This window comes from Gymnoscopelus microlampas (genome assembly GCF_963454915.1).
Source record: "Gymnoscopelus microlampas genome assembly, chromosome: 7".
Classification (NCBI taxonomy): Eukaryota; Metazoa; Chordata; class Actinopteri; order Myctophiformes; family Myctophidae; genus Gymnoscopelus; species Gymnoscopelus microlampas.
The window spans coordinates 16,275,792-16,298,378 of record NC_139944.1 but is presented as its reverse complement, the minus strand read 5'-3'; the positions used below and the strand labels follow the sequence as shown (position 1 = coordinate 16,298,378).

Genomic DNA, 22,587 nt, shown 5'->3' with positions numbered 1-22,587 from the left:
GCAGATTCGTCTGGTCCCAGGCTATCTGTGAACAGCTAATCTCCGGCACCATTGGACAGATCGGCGCAAAACTGTGCACACACACTCCTTAGAGGCCAGAGCAGAACCGATGTGAATTATATTTCACATCGGCCTGTTTTAGCGCCACCAGGAGGCCAATTTTTGCTAAACAAATGTTTTGATATTACTCCTACAGATTTTGTCAAAGCATCACCCAAATCGAAACATATTATCGCTATAGTCATGTGATCAAGACTGATCTGTCCGATTTTTCATATTCCATCCTAATTGGCTAAGATTGGCTTGATTGGCCTGTTTTGAACAAAATGCTTCAAATCATGAACACAGCGTCCGATTGCCGTGAAACAGTGCACACACATTCCCATTAGGTCAAGGAATATATGCCATCCGCCATTTTTTTAAATCGGCCTCATGGTGGCGCTATAACAGGCAGATTCACGTTTTGGCCTATAACTCTTGAATCAAAATGCTGTACCTTTTCCCTTGGATTCCTTGGATTATTACCCGACTCCCCAAATAAGCCCTTTCCACCTGTGACTGGATTTCAAACTTTCTGGCCCACTATAAGCTACCTGGCCTGGCGGAAACCTGTGCTCCGAGGAGCACATTTTTCGAGTTTTATCTCTAATCCAACTCTACCCCTATTGATTTCATTAATAAACACACACCTTCAACCAGGCAGTAAAAGACTGATTGAAATCATCTGGTGCAGTTCAGTTGGAATGTAGCATACACTCATTGTGCCAGTCAGCATGTTGAACTATAACAATAGTTACGTTAGATAGTGTGTATTTCATATTTCATCCATCTAGCTAGAAAAATGCATCACCCCATAATTCCTTGGCACATTTTCTTGTGTCACAAAATGTGTTAATTAGTTAGTTGAAATTCCTGCACTTTAAATTTGTGTTTTTATGGTTTGATATTTTAGGGGGTTTTCGTGCGTGCTATGCAATTTAGTAGTGCTATGTAATTTTATTGGACTATTTATTTTTAGTTTCATTACGGTTTTATGTATATCCTGGGTTTACAGTAAGTTACATTGTGTTTACTTGTATTCCTTTTACCAAAATCAAATCAAATCAAATCAAATCACATACAGTAATGTTCCTGTTAAACTAAAATTCCAATACAAAAATGAAATAATAAAATAAATAAAACATCCATTCCCATTCATATCCCAAAATAGATAGATTAAAGATGATTGATTCAGAATGGCCACTAACAACTGTACTGTGTACTAGCAGACTCACAGTCAGCGTTCTTCATGGACTGTCTCTTCTGGGACGGCTTGGAGATGACTTTGATCATCCTGCTCTGGAATGAACCCACTTCCTGCCCACTGCCCAGGAAGAGGCGGAGCAACAGGCGGAAGTGTTTCCTCTTGTCCTGGTCTGAGATGTACAGGGACTTGGCACAGGCGAACATCTGGGGGTGAATGCATGGATGGGTGCAAACATTGACAAACAGGCAAATAGAAACCAGCCAAAAGACAGAAACAAAGACAGAATATAGCTGCAAGCAGCAATTAGCGGTTTCGAGAATAATGGCAGACTGGCAGACTGTGACAAGAGTGGCAGACTGGCAGACTGGCAGACTTTGACAGAGTGGCAGACTGGCAGACTGGCAGACTGGCAGACTGGCAGACTGGCAGACTTTGACAGAGTGGCAGACTGGCAGACTGTGACAGAGTGGCAGACTGGCAGACTGGCAGACTGTGACAGACTGTGGCAGACTGGCAGACAGACAGACTGTGGCAGACTGGCAGACTGGCAGACAGACAGACAGACAGTGACAGAGTGGCAGACTGTGACAGAGTGTGAGAGAGAGAGAGAGAGAGAGAGAGAGAGAGAGAGAGAGAGAGAGAGAGAGAGAGAGAGAGAGAGAGAGAGAAAGAGAGAGAGAGAGAGAGAAAGAGAGAGAGAGAGAGAGAGAGAGCAAAGTGCACATGTCTGAATTAACAGGGTCATGTTTTGCATAATGCAATTTAAATGTAAACTGTGACAAGTGGGGTTTGAGCCGTGGACCTTTGGCACATGAGACTAACACTGTATTGATCAAGCTATTCAATCCACAGCCTTGGTCAGTGAGAAGGGAGAATCCAACAAAACAAAACAAAACAAAAGAGGGAATGAAGTACATCATACATTGAAAACAAGTACTCTCAATAAGCTTTTCATTTAACAATTGCATGTTTATTCATTGATACAGTAATGTTGTGTGTAATGCAATTGAGTTGAGGTCTGCATGAGGTGAGATTTGAACCGGCGACGCTCTGGTATCAAGGCAGATGATTAAGCCATTGGGCCAACAGACCCGAACTGATGAAAAGGGAGTTCACACACATGACACACTTTCACGCAAATTGCTCAGAAATACTGGATTTAAATGTTTTTCAAACTGCTCAAAATTGCAGACAATCTAAGGGCGGAGTTTACTGGTTAACAATTGCACATGCATTCATTGATACAGTCATGTTGTGTGCAATGCAATTATAATGAATTCTACATGACGTGGGATTCGAACCAGGAACCCTGTGGTTTCAAGGCAGATGATTAAGCCATTGGGCCAACAGACCTGTACTAGTGAAAAGGGAGTTCACACACATGACACACTTTCACGCAAATTGCTCAGAAATCCTTGGTTTAAATGTTTTTCAAACTGCTCAATATATTTCGGAATGGAAACTAGTGGAAAATAGTCGATCTACAAGCTCACAACGCGTTGCTATCTAAAAAGGTGTGAGATTGTAGATCGGCTATTTTCACAAGAAAGTATGTCATACATAAAAAAAAACTACTCTTAAAAGCATTTCGTGTTATTGTCTAAACATTGCACATGTCTGAATTAACAGGGTCATGTTTTGTACAATGCAATTTAAATGTGAACTGTAATAAGTGGGATTCGAACCAGGGACCTTCGGCACATGAGACTCACACTCTACTGGTGGAGCTATCCAATACACAGCCTTAGACAGTGAAAAGGGAGAATCCAACAAAACAAAACAAAAGCGCGAATGAAGTACGTCATACATTGAAAATAACTACTTTCAAGTATTCATTTCTCGTCATCTTTAACAATTGCACATGTATTCATTGGTATAGTCATGTTGTGTGCAATGCAATTATAATTAAGTCTACCTGAGGTGGGATTCGAACCGGCTACCCTATGGTTTCAAGGCAGATGATTAAGCGATCAAGCTATTGAACCAACACACCTGAACCTGTGAAAAAGGGCCTCAAACATGTATTTGACACAGTTTCATGCAAATTGCTCAGAAATCCTGGATTTAAATGTTTTTCAAACTGCTCAAAATTGCAGACAATCTAAGGGCAGAGCTTACTGGTCAAAGTGATACATGTGTTCCTCATGAGTCAAGGCACATGTGTAAGCAGGTTTAACGGCTGTCGGCCAAACGAGGCATGACTTTTGCCTGTTTAAAGTTTGCATTTTCAAAAAATTGCTATAGCGCCCCCCTTTGACCAATTGGAGTAAGATTGGTTTCAGTGATACTTGGAAGGACCCTCTACAATATTGCAAAGTGTCAAACAAATGTGAGTCTGCATGTATGTGTTAGGGGCAGATGAATAATTTAAAAAAAGCTGCAATTTTCATTGGCTTATAAAAGCTTAACGTTTTCACTTATGGAAAATCCGCTAAGTTACGTTTGTCGGCATTGGTCCAAAGTTCATGTGTATACAGTTTCGTACAGATTGCTCATAAATCCCAGGAGAAGTGATTTTTTTACTGCTTTTTACTGCTTTTCATAGAATTCGAAATGGTGGGAGATCTAAAGGTCAGAGGTCAAAAGTCAAACAGCGAAAGTTGTTAGGCATGAGGAGACGCATGTGTGTATCGAAGTTTCATGGCTGTAGGTCGAACAGGGCATGAGCTGTACCTGTTCAAAGTTGGCATGTTCAATTGAGTGCTACAGCGCCACCCTTTGGCCAATGGTTGTGAGTTTCGGGTTTTCGCCGTTTGGCATAGCCCTCTACCATATTGCCGAATTTCATAAGAAGTGACCAGGCGGTTAGGCCAGAACTGGCAAAACCGGCGGAAGATCATGAATTCTTACAGATGTAATAGGGTTCGAAGCCTGATAGGCTCTCGAAACCTAAAAAAACGGACAGACAGACAGGCAGGCAGGCAGACAGACAGACAGACAGACAGACAGACAGACAGACAGACAGACAGACAGACAGACAGACAGACAGACAGACTGTGTAAGGGAGCCTATAGATGATGCTTTGCAAATGTGTGCATTGTCCATACTAGGTAGATACAGTAAGTGGCTGGCATGCACACACAGTGGGTTTACGGCATCGTTATTTGGTCTGTCTGACGTGGCTGTTTGTCAAGTAAACAGACCTGTAATAAAAAGTGCTGTATGTCTCGTCCGGGTAAATACACACATCTCTGTGGGCCAGACAACAACAGCCTGTAGATGGGGCTGGAAAGAGTATTAGAATATCTTACTCAAGTAAGGCACTGTTGCTTGACTTAAATATTACTCGGGTAGAAGAAAACTTACAGTACTTGTGTTGAGAACAACTAAAGTAAAACTAGCTCTTTGGACCACAAACACTTCTATATGAAAGTGTCCTTGGTGATGCTCTATTCTTTATAAGAAAGCTTAAGAAAACAAGGTTGTCTTACAACGGCAAAGTGGTTCAAAATATTTTCAAGTGGATTATCCATCAGCAGAACTGTAGGCTACTCTGTAATTCAGTTCACAAGGTAAGCCTACAAAAATAAATCTACCTACAGTAAGTTAAAGTACTGTAAAGTTACTGATTTTAGAATGTACGCTAACAAGTACATGAAAAGTAGTTACTTTCCACCTCTGGCTATAAGATTCTGGAACCAAAGGCATCCCATCCTGGTCTATTTTGGGTATTGGGTCTAACTACAGACACACACGCACACGCACACGCACACACACACACACACACACACACACACACACACACACACACACACACACACACACACACACACACACACACACACACACACTAAGCTCTGACCGTGGTGTTTGGCTGTTCATCAAAGACCAGTTTGAATGTGTCTGCCTGGGAGTGACCGGAGCTGTCCAGACACATGTAGCCACACAAACGATACACAGAGTCCCCATAACCAGCCACTAGATGGAAAGAGAAAGAGAGAGAGATCAGTGAAGAGAAAGGGTATGTAGACAAAAAGAGAGAGGGAGATGAAGTGGAGAGAAATGCAGGAGAAAATGGAAAGAAGAAATATAGAAATGCGCTAATAGGTAATGAGCAACAGAGGACAAATGTGAACGATAGGAAATGAGCTGAAACAATTCACTGTACAGTATATACTCTGCATTTCTCTTTCAAATATTCAAATACAGCATGTGCTAAAACAATATCAATAGTCAATAGTTCTTCTAGAGTTCCGGACCTTTCAGATGATCCTGTTTGGCTCTCCATCCTGGTCCACTGATGTACACACATGGAGGAGGACAGAAGAACCTACAGGTGATATAGTCCTACAGCTTTAGCAAAGACACAATATTATGGGACACAGTTGCAGCAGTTCTTCTGCACCAGTACCTTTTCTCAGTGCCATACGTACAGTATATAGGCTATAGCAACTGCTAGTTAGATTGAAACAGATTTTCTCATTTGAGTTGCATCACTAAATAAAGCCATATTAGTATTATTTACTTCGGCTGCTAGGAAACTTCTAATAATAGTCTGCACTCCTTTGTGGTTTGTATTTGTCCCTGCATTTTTGCATTTAACCAACCCTAAGTTAAGTATCAGGAGCAGGAGGCGCAGTGCCTGAGGGAGCAGTTAGGGGTTAATCCCTCCAAGTCGGCCATCCCACCCATGACCCAGGAGTCCAGGACCCATTAAAATTGCATTAAAAAACAGAATGTGAGACGCCAGAGGATCCTGCTCAAGGAGACTTTGACATGTAGAGCATGGCTGGGACACGAACCAGTGACCTTTTGTTTCCCAGGCGGCCTCTATAACGACCCAGTTACGACCGGCCCTTCAGTCAGGCATGTTCAGTCAAAATATAATTAACAATGTACATGATAGTCTGCAGCCACACAAGCTTCAAAATCAGCCCACATGTTAACCGATATGGATCAATTTCCATTTTCTGATATTCCGTCTGCTTTACATACTATAGTGTTGTTTTTGTGTTGTTTTTGTTGCTGTTTATGGACGTATATTTATTTTAAATATTGGATTTGTTCATTAGTTACACAAAGCCTGGGGTAAATGCGCAAGCCTTTATTTTCATTTTTTAAAATGTATTAATGTATAAATCTGAATTTAGTTAACAATTATATTAGACTTCTATTTTTTTTAAAGTTGACACTACCACATTTAATTTGAAAGCGGCACAATGTAGCTGTTTTAAATGAATAAAATGAAATTTTGTCCAATATATGTGGTAGAGTATGTTAATACAATTTAACATACCATTGGGGTGGTTGTAATTTGTCCCCCTGCTTCTCTATTGAGACATTTAGATCGTGTCACAGGTCATGTCTCACCTAGACACAGGATCTGACACAAAGTTTGACCTGATGGTCAGTATTCAATGTATCCCCTGAGCAAGCTGGCAGACTCTATTAGCTCAATGGTAAACATGTCAGCACTTGTGTAGGACAGCAGGTTCAAATCCAGGGTAGAAGAGGAAAGTTACATAGTGCAGCTTTAAGATAGCAGCTTTAAGATAGCAACAGTAAACTGGCCCCTATACCTTTTTTCATTGCCATAGGACTTTTGTGCCACCTTGGCATGTAGAATGGTGACACTCTGGTCAGATTGGGCCTCCGTTCCTGCAGGGTGGTCGCTGGTTGCCCCTGGCAGCCGGAAACCTGGTTCCTGTCTCCTGATTGGATAAGAAAATGTCAGCAAAAATGATTGGCTGCCAGGATTTGGCTGAGTGAAAACCACATTCTTATTGGTCAGTTGTGTGACGGGGAAAGACTAAGCAATAACATTCTGGGTGTCCTCAGAAAAAATACAGACCTGCACATCATCATAAACTAAACTATAGTGTAACATAGCTTATGCATTATCCAACACCTCATCATTTCACGTGTGTTTGAATTTTTTATGTATGAGTCATTAGTGTCTGTGCCAAGTAATGTATTATATTACTTAATTATACAGTATGTTGCGTCAACACCCACAAGGTCTAGGCATAATCTTAAATGAAATAGAGAAGAATGCCACAATATTGATACAAAAATTCTATTTCAGCAGCCTAAATGTCAATGTCATGGTGAAACAAAAACAACACTAATTGATGCAGGGTATATATCTATACATTTCTGGAAATCTCAGCCTGCCTGTGCATCTTCGTGTCTGTCTCATCACTTTTTGACCTAATATGGAGATGCCCAATGCCACAGTCATAGTACTGGCCTCTGATAAGAGGTAGGCTACTGCACTACGTACTCTGACAGTGGGGACAGTTTTGAAATATTTTATAAAATGTGTAAATAGCAGATACCCCCAACACAGCGCTCTACTTGTTGAACTACACAACAAATAGTCCATAACCCCCCATCCCTACAGCGGTGGAAGCACCACGCTACTGTAATATTCACTGACATGCACAGACTCTCCCACGACAAATACGGAACAAGTGTGCTATCATAAACCACATCAGATGTGAATACAGATTGTTATCCCTATAATGCAAGACATAAAGACATGCCAAGCATACTTTCCACTGTGATTAAGGATATAGAATGGATAGGAAAGGGTGGTGCTTACACTGCTCTACTGGAAGATATAAAACAAAGTGGAAAATCCCTTTCTGTCTACTGTCCTTATTTGCTGATATTTAGCCAACCTCTCTTTAAATTGTCTCTTCATCTGTCTGTTTATCATGGCTGTCTTTTGCCTTCTTCTCCCTTGCGCGCGCGCGCACACACACACACTCACACACACACACACACACACACACACACACACACACACACACACACACACACACACACACACACACACACACACACACACACACACACACACACACACACACACACACACACACAGACACAGAAAGGAACATGTTTCATTGAGTTCATTGAGTACATTAAAGTATTCTTGAGACTTAAGAAAACAGATTTTCAGTGGTCTCATAGGTTTAGCTCAGACTCACAGTATACTCGATGGTAATCCATCCAACACACTTGAAGACATAAATATTATTGCACATATATTTATGTCAACGGCATAGTTCAACGGCATCAATGCGTTATAATGCATTTTAAAGCACGGATTGCTTCCATAAGTCGGTGCCAATTGATTGATTGATTGAATACTTTATGAACATGTTGAAAACAGTGCGGCAAGTACAATTTAACAAGCTAAAAGGATAACACAAAAAAGCCCTGTTTTTTTTTTTCTCCATTGTGGTCCTAGGAAATTACGCAGGCAATTGTGTTTTTTTTACTCAATAATTCAGGGAGAGGCCCAGACGGCTGGGGTAGCGGTCCAGGCACCTAAGCTTCAATGTAGCAGCGCTGCAGCGCATCACGGGTTCGAGTCCCGTTCCCGACGAGCTTTGCGGCATGTCTCTCCCCATCTCTCTCCTCCTGTTTCCTGTCTGTCTGACTGTTTCTACTGTAAAACTATAAATAAAGACCAAAAAGCTCCCAAAAATATCTTTTTTAAAAAAAGGAGGTTTTGTGACATTCACATTTTTTCTTTCAATTAATTTCATAATTAGGAGAGCTGATAGCACAATATTATATGAAAATGAGGAACAAAAGGAGAAAACCATCATTCCTCATTGCTATCTTTCAAAATGTCAACGTTAAAGGGATACTTCACCCAAAAAAAAAAAAAAATCTATTGATTAGTCGCCCCATGGAGACTTGAATTAATGGATATTTTTGTTTTTTTATCGCATTCCTAAGCCAATAATTTGATGACCAGCAGACGGTTCCGGAACCGCTGCCGGTCATCAAATCATTACAGAGATCAAAAAAAATGTTATGAATTCAAGTCTCCATGGAGTGACTAATTGATAGGAAAAAAAGTCATCCTTTAAACAACTGTAAGACATAGTGCTGCAACAGAAGCCATAATGAGGTGAGCCGGAGGCCCCTCAGTGTTGCATTGCAATGTTTTCTCTGTGCAATAACGTTGTAATGAGTAGCCCAACACACAGAGCCTGGACTCCGGAATGCCTCTCATTATGACCACTGTGTTGACACGCAAGTGGAGGGGAGGAGAAAAACAAATAGGTGGAATAGAGATGGACAGAGAGAGAGAGAGGGAAGGAGATGAGATGGGAGAATAGAGAGGGGGGAGACAGGAGGCAGACAAGAGGGAGGGAGGGAGGGGGAAGGAGTGGCGCGGTGCAGGCAGTTGAGGAGGTTATGTGTGGTCAGAAATGACCTCTTTACTTAATCCTGTGAGTTCATTACACTGCATGTCCTGTTCTGTTCTGTTCTGTTCTGTTCTGTTCTGTTCTGTTCTGTTCTGTTCTGTTCTGTTCTGTTCTGTTCTGTTCTGTTCTGTTCTGTTCTGTTCTGTTCTCTTCTTCTTGACTTTATTTGCCTTCATTAGTCCTTAAAGAGATAGTTCACCCCCAAAATATTTCTTTTTTCTATCGATTAGTCACCCCATGGAGACTTGAACTACTGGATATTTTTTAATTTTTGTCACATTCTTAGTCAATAATTTGATGACCGGCAGCGGTTCCGGTATGAGACACAAAGAGTCTCCTTTGTGTCTCCTACCGGAACCGCTGCCTACCGGTCTGCTGGTCATCAACTTCTTGGCTTAGGAATGCGACAAAAACTAAAAAATATCCATGAATTCAAGTCTCCATGGGGTGACTAATCGATAGAATTTTTTTTGAGATTTAAAAGACCAGACCACATGCATTAAAATAAGTGCTTTCACACATCTTGTGTTGTGACAATCTTCAGCAGCTTCTGTTGAAAACACCACACTTTTGGTATGCAGCCTATAGTTTTAAATAGACTTCAGTAGAATTTTGTAAAACTGTGAACTGTGATCAAGGGTGATCGGCCTTTACAGAGACACCGGAAGTATTGTGCACAGTGCTACTTTCCATTCAGTGCTGCTGGCCAAAGTATAATTCCAAATAAGCTTTCTTGCCCAAACTGCATGGCATTGCCCAGGGCAACCTCAAATCACACTTTGTTTTACCATCTAGTTCCATCGCATTGCTAAGACAAACACACCAATAAACTATGGCATCATTCAGAGATGCAGAGAATACAAAAAACATGGAACCACAGAATCTGGAAACAAAAACAGATTTCCTAACATGCAAGTGCACAGGATTTTGGAGATTTAGGGTGATTATGATAAGATTTGAGAACACATTAAACATTTAGAATAGTTTGCTATTTAGTCTCAACAATAGATCGATTTTTAATTAAATTGACTATCTTTCAGTTACAGTATGCTTGTATTTGTATTTAAAGCTGCAATCCATAATGTTTTCTGAATACATTTATATTTTAACCAATCTGTATGTTGAGTCTGTTAATAAAATATGACTAAAACGAAAACATGCTCCCTGTTATAGTTCAACGGTAAAACAATAAAAATAAACTAGAACTACTAAAAACACTTACATGATATAAGCAGTGGTTGGTGCAAATGGAGTCCTGTAGCTATAAATACCAGTTTGTTTTTTACTGTTCAGTCAATTCTGATCCATATTGACTATTGTGGTGTCATCATGAAAGAGAAAAGCTATAGCCATATCAAGAGGCTGTATATATTATTATTACTATAATAATAATTGTCTCCGCCAGGAGAGTTTGTTTTCACTTTCCGTCAGCCAAGCAAACATTGGTCGGGCCTCACGTGACACTTGACAATACGGTGAAATAGTGTGATCTGATTGGCTAGTGACATATAACGGGCTATAAATACATGTGTCACTTTGAAAGAGTCTTTGCCTCTTTCAAAGTGAGGTAAGACAGGAATAATCACGAAATGGCTGAGAAATGGCGGATACTGTAACAATTGGATAGGACACTTACACAGACAGGACAGATAGGACACTTACACAGACAGGACGGATAGGACACTTACATAGGCAGGACGGATAGGACACTTATACAGACAGGACGGATAGGACACTTATACAGACAGGACGGATAGGACAGTTATACAGTAACTCCAGGTGGGGATACCAGTTTTATCCAACTAAGGTTTGGATAAAACAGACGGATAGGACACGGATAGGACACTTGTGTCATGTTACTATGACACAGTAACATGTTCTAATTAGAACATAAGAATTAGAACATTCCCAACATTCCCAACACAAGTCTGCTGGCGGAGACTTGTGCTCCGAGGAGCACTTTTTCTAGTTATTATTATTATTATTCATAGAAGACACAAGCAGAGCCAATCCTTAATCATATTGCATGTGAAATATGTTGTTGACACTGACTGAAACTCTATATCAATAACCTTTTTTTTTAACGCAGACAAAAAAGTAAAACATGATATACTGTTATATTATGAGTTATGTATGCCTGTATACGAATATAACTTCAGGTCTAAATCTCTCTTTTATGTATAGTCATGTGGACCCTGGGCTAATCCCTCCAGCCATACAATGGTCCATATGTCTGAGGTGAGCAGACTTTTCCTTGTAAGGAAGGTGGATGGACTTTAGGCATACTGGATGTTTTGTTCACATATGGGGGATTCCAGTGGCCCACTAGGTTCTCCCCAGTTCACAGTTCAGGGTTCGCAGTTGACTGACTCAGTGTGTGTGTGTGTGTGTGTGTGTGTGTGTGTGTGTGTGTGTGTGTGTGTGTGTGTGTGTGTGTGTGTGTGTGCGTGTGCGCGTGTGCGTGTGCGCATGTGCGTGTGCTTGTGCGTGTGCGTGTGCGTGTGCATGTGCAGTTGCACACATATACACCCACTATGTTAGTATGTGTAGCACATCAGTACTGGCGTATGTGGAAAAAGTACCTCTCTCTGCCTGTGTGTACATTCGTACCTCTTTGTATGTGTACACATACCAGTGTGTGTGTGTGTGTGTGTGTGTGTGTGTGTGTGTGTGTGTGTGTGTGTGTGTGTGTGTGGTCAGTCACCAGGGTGCCAGTAGTAGTCTAAATTAGACCTTCCCCTGGGGAAGACCCCCACAGGTCAAAGGTCATTGTGTCAGAGTTAAGAGCCTCTGGTATTTCACACAGTGGACACAGACAGACCAGAGCAGAGAAAGACGGACGGACGGACGGACGGACGGACGGTATTTCACGCTGTGGAAATAAAGAGCTGAGGGAGAGGAGAAAGACAAGAACAGGGAAATACACTTTCACACGTGGGCTTGAAGTCGCTCTTAGTTGAAACTTGTATTCAGTATAAGCCTAATTGTTGATAGGATTATAGGCCTAGTTGTCATTCACAAAGACAGGTGTCAGTGTAAGAACATTTTAGAATGGAATGGATCTACTGTATGGTATTAAGAAGAGGAATACTTGTCTTTTCAATGGAGACTGCTCGGTCTATTCAACTTTTTTTTATTTTACTGAGATAAAGGAGACCCAAAAGATGGACGCCATAATAACCACAATATCCCAGGCGATAGAGAACATGATCCTAAACACACAAAGGATTGCATTTGCCAATTTTGACAGACAAACAGACAGACAGACAGACAGACAGACAGACAGACAGATGGCTGACTAGTGCTGCTGCATACTATTGCATAACGTGAAGCAAACCCGGACGGTACATGATGTTAAAACTAAAAGTGAAGCTGGAACTAAGCCTCCACGTGTTGGCACCATGCTGCTGCAGAGCGCAGCGCAGTGCGCTTTGACGCGCCATGCCTCGCCTCTCCAAAGTAAGTGCCTCCAAAAAGATTTGGGTTCGGATTTCAAAGCGTGGTGGGTGGGGTCTCAGCGTTTCTAAACTCTCGCTTCTCTCGCCTCCTGTACATTTTTATACCTGCACACCATCCCTGCACAGGCTCATTCCACCAGCGAAATACCCCCAGAGAAAGACCACGGAGCTTTTACACATTTTCACGTCCCAAGCGCTCATTCCTCACGGCACGGTGAGGGTTTTTTTTTGTTCGTGGATAGAACACCCCTTCCATCACTGTCAAGTTATAACTGCACTGTGTTTTTGACTGTGTTTTTACGAATTGCTCCTTTTTTTTGTGGAAGTCAATTATCGCTAAGTGTTCTCACCTGCTGCTGTCCCAGTCCAGTGCTGTCGGTGCGTCCAGCAGCGTTCCTCCCAGGTGAGTGAGGGACGGGTCAGGGGAAGGAGGAGGTGGAGGGAACAGGTGGGCGCTGTTATCACACACACAGTCATCTGGTCAGATGGGGGACATTATTGGGACATTTGTTAGGACCACCACAAAGCATAGGTTTTTTGTTGTTGCCTACAATTTGGCTAATTAACCACTTAAACCCCATATGGGTAACCGGAGTCCCTCGGGGTCTTATCGGTTTTCTGTTATTGTGGGGAAAGCTTTAGCTGAAAATAGCAGATCGACAAGCTCACAATGCAATGCAATGCCTGGTGTTGTGAGCTTGTGGATCTGCTATTTTCACAGAAAGCTGATGGTGGGGTTTAAGTGGTTGAATGTTTGATTATGTTTTTGTATTTTGTTAGGGAAGCTGAGCTGGCTGATTTGGAAGTTATTTCATTTGAACAACTTTGGCTACAACAAATGATTAAAACGAACCCTTGAAGCTTTACCACACCTCCAGTGAAATATCCTGTTTTAAAAGCGTTTGGGTGTTTTGTTGTATTTGAATGCCATTTGCATTGTTTGGACAACGTTATTGCTTACACGTGTCTTTTTGGTGTGTCAGTGATGTTTAGAACAGGATACAGTGACATCTGGATTAAGGTTTAGATGGGTGCCTGCCTGCCTGTGTTTGTGTGTGTGTGTGTGTGTGTGTGTGTGTGTGTGTGTGTGTGTGTGTGTGTGTGTGTGTGTGTGTGTGAGTGTGTGCGTGCGTGCGTGCGTGCCTGCGTGCGTGTGCGTGTGCGTGTGAGTGAGTGAGTATTTTTTTGGAAAATGTCAGAAAGACACATTTAGGATAAAGCGATAACTCTATGAGAGAGAGAGAGAGAGAGAGAGAGAGAGAGAGAGAGAGAGAGAGAGAGAGAGAGAGAGAAGAGGAAGGGGGTAAAGCACTGGGGGCTCACACTGGTTGCCTGGAGGTGATGCTCTATTCAGACACACTGAACTTTACAGGCTCCAGCCCACACATACTAGGCAGACAGACAGACAGACGGACAGATGGGCAGACAGACAGACAGACGGGCAGACAGACGGGCAGACGGACAGAAAGACAGACAGACAGACAGACTGACAGACGGGCAGACGGGCAGACGGGCAGACAGACAGACAGACAGACAGACAGTCAGTCAGTCAGTCAGTCAGTCAGTCAGTCAGTCAGTCAGTCAGTCAGTGAAGCTGCTAACAGTAGCGGTCCATCTGGTTCCAATCTGCTGCTGCTAACAAGCAGAGCAGTGTCTTCATCTCACTACAGACTGCAGATGTCACTCACAACCCCCTACTGACCACTGCAGGGATACATGCTGTGCTGTGGCACTGTACCTCCACACCAGAGTTCCTCATTTTCTCAATTATCTCCACCAGACCTGACGGCCGAGGGCCGGAGATTATGTTTTCGCCCCTGTCTGTCCGTTTGTCTGTCTGCTTGTTTGACTATGTGAGCAGCTAATCTCCGGCACCGCTGGAACTTTGCTCGCTCACACCCAATAGGCCAAGGAAGGACCTCTGTCCCCAATTTTTCGAATCGGCCTCACAGTGTTGCTACGTATAACAGGCCGATTCATGTTTTGGCCAATAACTCTTGCACCGTAGGTCATAGAGTCCAAATCTTTCTTCCCCTGGATTCCTTGGATCATGTCGCAACTCCCATACAAGCCAGGGCCATTTCTGCCTGACAAGATTTTACGCCAGTTTGTGGTTGTTTTTTTTGCAAAACACACTTATTGCCACTGGCCTAAACCTTGAATCGTACGTTTTTATTTCCCCCTGGAGTCCTTCTATCATGACGCAACTCCCCCTATACTGTGTACACACTTTTGGCTACTCCTGCAGATTTTGTCCCAAACTCACACACATCTGTACACGTTATCTCTGGTCTTTCTTCATATACCATTCCGATTGGCTATGATTGACTTCCAACGTTTGCGCGCCCTGGGTAGCCAACCAGGCCTGGCGGAGATCTGTGCTCAGAGGAGCGTACTTTTCTAGTATTATAACTATCTAGAACCACAAGATGTTCTCTCTCCTCCGTCCTCTGTTGTTTTCTCCTCCATGTACATCTCTCTCTTTGTCTCCAATCCATCTCTCTATTGCTGTCTCTTTAAGCTGTCCCTCCACTATCTTTGTCTCAAATCTTCTTGCTACAGAGTAGTTGTTGTGTTTCTCCAGGTTCTCCCTCCAACCATGGCTTAGTATGTTCTGTCTCCAGTCTGGACTTAATGTACTGGAGCCTCTACTCTCTACTAGAGACACTTATCCCCTCCCTCTCTCTCTCTCTCTCTCTCTCTCTCTCTCTCTCTCTCTCTCTCTCTCTCTCTCCCTCCTCATGTAAACCAGTGAAGAATGTGTATTTTCTGTCCAGGACCACCTCAGGTCCGACTCCTCAGAGATTCATGTGGTTGACGGTGGTGTGTGCGTGCGTGCGTGTGTGCGTGCGTGCGTGTGTTTGCGTGTGTTTGCGTGCGTGCGTGCGTGCGTGCGCGTGTGTGTTTTAACATACAGCACAACATAAACAGACATCCCACAGAGATGTGCATGATTCACGTGGTGTGCATATGCTCTCCTTCCATATTACCTTTTCATTTGTATATTTAGCTCAACCATTTTAAACCGACTTCCCCCCTGCGGTACAGTAGGCCTATAAGGAAGGCTTACAGAGTGAGATTTTTTTAAATAGGCCTAATGACATAACATTTAGTTTTAAAATAAATCATTTAATTTGAGTCTGCTGAGTCTGCTGTATGTTTGATATAATAGTGGCAAGTGCAATAGTAGAAGCTACACACGCACACACACACATGCGCACACACACATGCACACACACACTCGTGCGCGCATGCACGCGCGCGCACACACACACACACACACACACACATACACACACACACACACACACACACACACACACACACACACACACACACACACACACACACACACACACACACACACGCAAACACACGCAAACAAACGATGCAGCATATACAGCAAAAATGCAGTGATCAACAAGAATTTGCTTTGTAATGCTACAGCTAACTGGTAGCACGGCCAGAGTGTCATTGAGTTGCAGGAACTTTCTTGAAGGACACCAAGTGTCAGATGTCAATATATCCACCTGTCCCCAAAGCCTTAGCCTCTGGGTCATGGCCTCCCACCCCAAGGGGCCACAACATAAGTATCACGGGTGAGATGATTCTTGTTGTTGTTGTTGTTGTTGTTGTTGTTACTCGTGGGTGCATTTATCCTTTCCGACATGTCGCCTTTCCGACGTTGACGAACCCTATACCTAACCCTAACCCTAACCCTAACCGCACGCGGAAGCCACTAGTCGGAGTGGTGAGATGTCGGAATGGAGAGTGAACACCGTTACTCGTCACTCTATGTTGAACTGCTGGTACGTGCCACTTCAGGTCAGGTAGACACTTATGTTTGAAATGTTGGCTAGTGGCCAATGCGAGTGGGCTAATTCAAGATGAGGTATATGGTTATTGAAAAAATTATAATAATGCAATTTATTTAATGGACCATGTGGTGGTCTAGCATGGTTAGCCCATTGAGTGTTGACTATGACTTAGAGTATACTTGACAATATCACTGACCATTTCCCAAAGCATACTGTGTTCAGAGACTTGGAAATTGTTTGTGATAGGAATCCAATACACTAAATAGTTTTGCACAACTATTATTTGTCAAAATTGTCGTTGTGTTGATTTAATGTAGCACAGGTTGATCAGAAAAAATCGAGCACGAAACTCTCTTGAGAAAAGATTGATTTACAAACTAAATTAAAATGTTCACGAGTTAATAACCGTGCAATTATGTTTAACCAACATTGGCACATTTATTCAGGTAACATTTTGGAGAAAACTTAAATAAAATCAATGACTGGAAGTGGGTCAATGCCTATGTGACTCTGACATTAGTCTGTGAATAATGGCACATATACAGTATATTGACACGGTTGTGGTCCTTTAAGATTAGGATAAGATGTTGGGTTGGTTCAGTTTAATGTCACAACAAACACTGCCAGTTTGAATCAACGTGGATGGCTTGCGTTTGATTTGTACAATATCATACAAAAAGGTAAAGGTACTACATTTTTCACAACAATGTCTATACATTTCTTGTGATATCCCACTCACCCTCAGTGCTGTCCTCCACAATATGTGACTCATGCATGGTGGGCGTGGTCACAGCTGATGTCCTCTAGCATTGTCAGCCCTTTGTAACTGTTGGGGAAGAAGTGGCTTTCAGAGACATGGCATTTGATACATGAAGTAGATCTAGATCTGATTAATTGAGTACAATGGCTTTTTGTGTTATCCTTTTAGCATAACCCTTTACTGTACTACAGTACCTGTACTGTTAACAATCCTGCATTAAAGTATTCAATCAATCAATCAATCAATCAATCAATCAATCAAAGACTAATCTCAAGACACCATTCCCCATCTTAATCATTTAACTATCCAAATATTCCTATTTTAGAACAGAGGTCCTCTGGGACCCCTGGCCATGTTGGTTTACTAAGTGACCAGGAAATAGAACCAAAGTTGAATTTGGTATACATTTGAGTTGTTTGGCTTACTGGTCATGATATAAGTCCAAATATCGTCGACCATCTTTATCTGTTGCTTTTGTACTATGTGAGAAAGGAACCTGAATAGTGATTCATTCCATTCAGTTTTATAGGATGGCTAAACAGGTCTCAAAATCACTCATCAACAAACACAAACAAAACTGATTCTGAAAAATCCCAGTATTTGCTTTTCCCCTTCATCTATACGAATCCACAGACACGCTGCCTGTAGGCAATCATAACTGCTGTGTCGCGTTGCGGAGCGGCAGCCGCTTGACACCGCAGTTATGATTGCCTACAGGCAGTCTGTGGATTTGTCTATATTGGTGACCTATCGATGTATGTGATCAAGGGTAGTATAACATGTATACAGCCATTTTGCTGTCCCACAGATACATTCTATGACTCGTTTATTTATCTATTGACCGAATCTACTGTGTTTGTATTAGTTTACAGTTTGTGCTGAAAGGGTGATTTTGAGTCTGTCACTCCCAGTTTCTCAGTCACTGACAGAGCACAGCACCACCAGATCAAAGGTACATTCTCATCAATGTCGCTGGGGGACATGCCATACACCCAAACTGTCCGTTTGATGGCCGATGCTCAATTCTTTAAATAAGTGATGTAACCTACACATAAACTGCATGTGCCTGTACTTGGTTGTTTTGGCTCCCTGTTTTCAAACAGGAAAAGCTAGGTGGCTTGATCGTAACCATTCTCTTATATTGCCTGAACCATCCACCAAAAAGTCTTGCTGTAAATAAACCAGAAATGGTCTGAATCTTCATTCATATTTTGTTCTGCAACACCTAGTTTTAATTTGACCCTTTAGCCTAGTAGGGTCCCATGTAATTGTTTGGTTGACTTTGCTGTTTTATGACATGCTTTTAAACTCTGTAGCACTTTGAGGTTTGCAAAAATGTAAAGTGCGTTATAAATAAAATGTTTTATTATTATTATTGGTATGATTCGAGTTTTTTGAGTCACGCTGCGCAGGACAGATTAATGTGCTTAAAGTTGGGTCAAGTCACCTTTATGCTAATGTAGACCAGCTGATCCATGCAGTGAACATACTGGCAGCACCTCACAGCTGCATCTCCTGCTCTATAGATAATGAATGTGTCAAGATGACTCACCCAGTTAGAAGTGTATCAATGTGGTCTTATATCATGCCCAGGTAGCCGTATCAGGGTTCTGCACTTAAGTTCAACATCAGATTCACCAGGTATCCTTGTCATTCTACACAAACTTGTCAGATCCAGGGAACCAGTTGAATGCAGTAAATTTGCTGTGTGGCTGAGTATTTGCAGGCCAGCTACTCAGATTATACCACTTTTTTATGAACATGAAGTCATGAACACATACAGTAAACATGTTGAAAATGGTTTCACAACAGATGTAGATAGTTTCCATGTTGCAGTGTGTCTAATGAGCCTTTTTAAGCTCTGTAATGAAATGGATAGGGACTTCATGTGTATATCCACTTTGCTTCAAGTTGGTCTTGTATTATGTCTTGATGGTCCACTGAAATGACATGTACTGTCTTTGTACTGCTGTTGGATCAAAACCCAGTATTTACATGAAGTCAGCTTTTTCCGAGATACACACAAAAAAGGTATTTTTATAAGTGAAGTTTAGAGTTCTGCAAGGAGTTTTGAATTGTTCTTTTGGGCCTGAGTGTACATACAGTAGCAGGCCCTGAGAACTTTCATTGGGAATACAAATATATATACATATATAACACGCCAGAATTGAAGCTAAGACTGTGAAGCGGTAACAATGACTTGTCCTACCTTGTGACTGTAGTTGTCTATGGTTCTTGGTCAATTTCCACTTGTTCTTCTCATCCTGCTTGAGAACAACGATGACAAGACCCACAACTCACAGTCTTTATGAGGTTCCTTACGGTGAAGCCACTATGTATGTTTATCCCACAGACATAGCTTCTGTCCTTATCTGGTTCAACGATAAAAATCCCATTAAAAGTCATCAAAAGACATAGTTAAATGAAGATACTGATCAACCAGATAAACAATCAATCCGCATCCTTTTTGTTAGCAAGCTTTTATATTCCACCTCTTGCAGTCATTGTGTCTGGACTGAAGCTACATACAGTATTATAAGAGCACACTGTGTGCAAGAGGTGCTGACGTGTGTGTGTGTGTGTGTGTGTGTGTGTGTGTGTGTGTGTGTGTGTGTGTGTGTGTGTGTGTGTGTGTGTGTGTGTGTGTGTGTGTGTGTGTGTGTGTGTGTGTGTGTGTGTGTGTTTCCTGATTCCCGGATATGTTATCAATTTGTTCTGTGTGTGTGTGTGTGTGTGTGTGTGTGTGTGTGTGTGTGTGTGTGTGTGTGTGTGTGTGTGTGTGTGTGTGTGTGTGTGTGTGTGTGTGTGTGTGTGTGTGTGTGTGTGTGTGTGTGTGTGTGTGTGTGTGAGAGAGAGCACATGCAGTACTGTACCTGTGTGTGTTTGGATAAAGATAGTCACCTGTTGCTGGAGTGCAGGTTTCCCACACACATCAAACACTAATGATAAGTGAGAACCCAGGCTTCTGTATTTGCTGAGAGGTTTGTAAATTCACACTCATAATGCAATCAAAGTTGTTTCAATGTTTGTATCAAGGGATTTCATTTTGTGTAAATGAATGACTTCAAATGTATCAAACAACAATCTAACAACTCAGCTTTATATTTTAAATATTTATTTTTTGTTTTTGTTTTTAAAATACATTACGAGTTGTGTTTTCTTTTTGTCTTGAAGAAAAATCACCCAGATTTAGCCCTTGTCTCACGCACCGACGTGCACTGCAGCCTGTTTGCACATCCCCACAGTTACAGAGTCAAGAATAGTATGATAGTGTCTGCTAGGTGCATTATGACATGGGGTGATTTCACATCTGAGGATAACAAACAGCCGTGCTCCACAACACACCTGTGATGTCCATTAGACAGCAGGAGGAATGAATTTGAACACTAGTTATGATGCCTCTTCCAAAGACACATACCAGCTCCGCCCTCGAATTGACATTATTGATGTATTACTAACAATCCAGGGCTATTTAGAAACTGTCTGTGAATGTCCTCAGCTTGTCTGAGATTGCCAACGTGAGTTCGAATTTTGCTGAACCACTGGCATTTCTGAGCACAGATAGTTTCATCTGGTTGAATAACAGGATGTGCTTAGATTGAACTGTCTATTGGTCAAGACAGATCCTTGGCCCTGTGTGACTACCCGCAATGCAGCTTACATACAGTAAATCACTCACTTCTTTTTTTCTTTTGACTATTAATCCAGATACAGTGTATAGGTGCTCTGAGCACCAACGCTCTTTTTCAGCAACGTCCCTCTTCAGACACCCATTCACACCTGAATGCTGCCCAATACAACCAAAGTCTTATACCAGTTGTGGGGCGGCAGTGGCTCAGGAGGTAGAGCGGCCGTCTTGGAATCCAAAGGTTCCAGGTTTGATTCCTAGCTCCCCCTGGCTAAGTGTCAAAGTGTCCTTGAGCAAGACACAGAACCCCTGACTGCTCCCGATGAGCAGGTTGCCACACGCTTGCATGGTTTCCTCCGCCATCGGTGTGTGAATGTGAAGTACATTGTAAAGGGCTTTGGAGAAAAGCGCTACATAAATGCAATCCATTTACCATTAATTGGATTAAGTGCCTTTCTCAAAGGGCACTTCAGGGATGGCTAATAATCATGTAGTGTATCCACAAATGTCAACTTGTTTCTTAAAAGTACTAATAATTTCACAAGCTCACAATGTGACACGTTGTGAGCTTGTAGATTGGCTATTTGTGCCGGTCCAGGAAACTGACCCGGTAACCGTCCGGACACAAGCGTGCTCCTCTAGAATTTGGGTCACCGACACTTTTGTTCCCATGATTCAGCTGGTGTGATTCAGTGACAAACTCAGGTCATGCAGAAAGGAAGGCAGGCTTACAGAGCCCCACTCCTGGTCAGTAAGTAAAGTTTTGAATTAGATATTTCAGTAGACATCAGGGACGTGAAGGAGAGGAAATCTGGAAGATGTATTTATGCGTCCTGCTCCCTAGGGGGCAGCACTTAAATGAAATCCAGGCCTCTTGTGTTACATGGCATGTCAGTGGTCAGCAACTTGTTGCTGTTTCACCTAAAGCTTTGTAGTTAAAGCATGACATGTATAATTGTAGAAAGAAAGACAAAATACTTCTGTGAGTAACGGTAACATTGTTTATCCTTCACTTCTCTCACCTCCAACTCCTGCGATTTATCACCCGTTCCTGCATTCAAGTCCTTCTTATTATGTGGTAAACATTTGTTGTGTGTATGTCTTTGTCTTGGATCCTCTCACTATTGTATTACTTATGGACTAAAATCAAACACACTGTAGTGTGGTGTGTTTTTCATTGTGTTGTATTGTATTGACAATTCTAGACCACCAATTTTAACAACCTTCCCAGAGACTACAGATTAAAATTAGCTCATTATCTAACTCAGACACATTTACATTGATGTGGAAACTGAAATGTTGATTTCAGTTGTGCATTTTGCGTTGTCCACGGTAAATAAATATAAATGAATAAAGCTCTACTTCTGGAGGTCAGTGCCAATGGAAGGTTGGTAGATGGATGGATAAGTTGGAAGGGAAGTAACGACTCAAGGCCAAGTATGATGTTTAAAAGAAATGTGCAGGGTTGGGGGAATAAGGTTGGCTGTCTTTAATGTATATTGGGCC

General features: G+C 42.1%; 2 protein-coding genes across 6 annotated transcripts in view; one reads left to right on the top strand and one right to left on the bottom strand.

The window, feature by feature from the left end:
* rbpjl (recombination signal binding protein for immunoglobulin kappa J region-like) overlaps positions 1 to 16,545 on the bottom strand; it is a gene marked incomplete at both ends in the record, with an annotated part of 35,844 nt that extends 19,299 nt beyond the window's left edge. The window contains 6 exons of the mRNA XM_084061732.1: positions 1,275 to 1,449; positions 5,049 to 5,164; positions 5,446 to 5,516; positions 6,766 to 6,897; positions 13,226 to 13,352; positions 16,446 to 16,545. Coding sequence (XP_083917858.1) covers positions 1,275 to 1,449; positions 5,049 to 5,164; positions 5,446 to 5,516; positions 6,766 to 6,897; positions 13,226 to 13,352; positions 16,446 to 16,545 — 721 coding nt within the window. The remainder of the gene's footprint in view (positions 1 to 1,274; positions 1,450 to 5,048; positions 5,165 to 5,445; positions 5,517 to 6,765; positions 6,898 to 13,225; positions 13,353 to 16,445) is intronic.
* matn4 (matrilin 4) overlaps positions 13,008 to 22,587 on the top strand; it is a 40,742-nt gene continuing 31,162 nt past the window's right edge. For all 5 annotated transcript variants that reach the window (XM_084063637.1, XM_084063640.1, XM_084063639.1 and 2 more), the window contains exon 1: positions 13,008 to 13,278. The gene's annotated coding sequence lies outside the window, so the exon portion shown is untranslated. The remainder of the gene's footprint in view (positions 13,279 to 22,587) is intronic.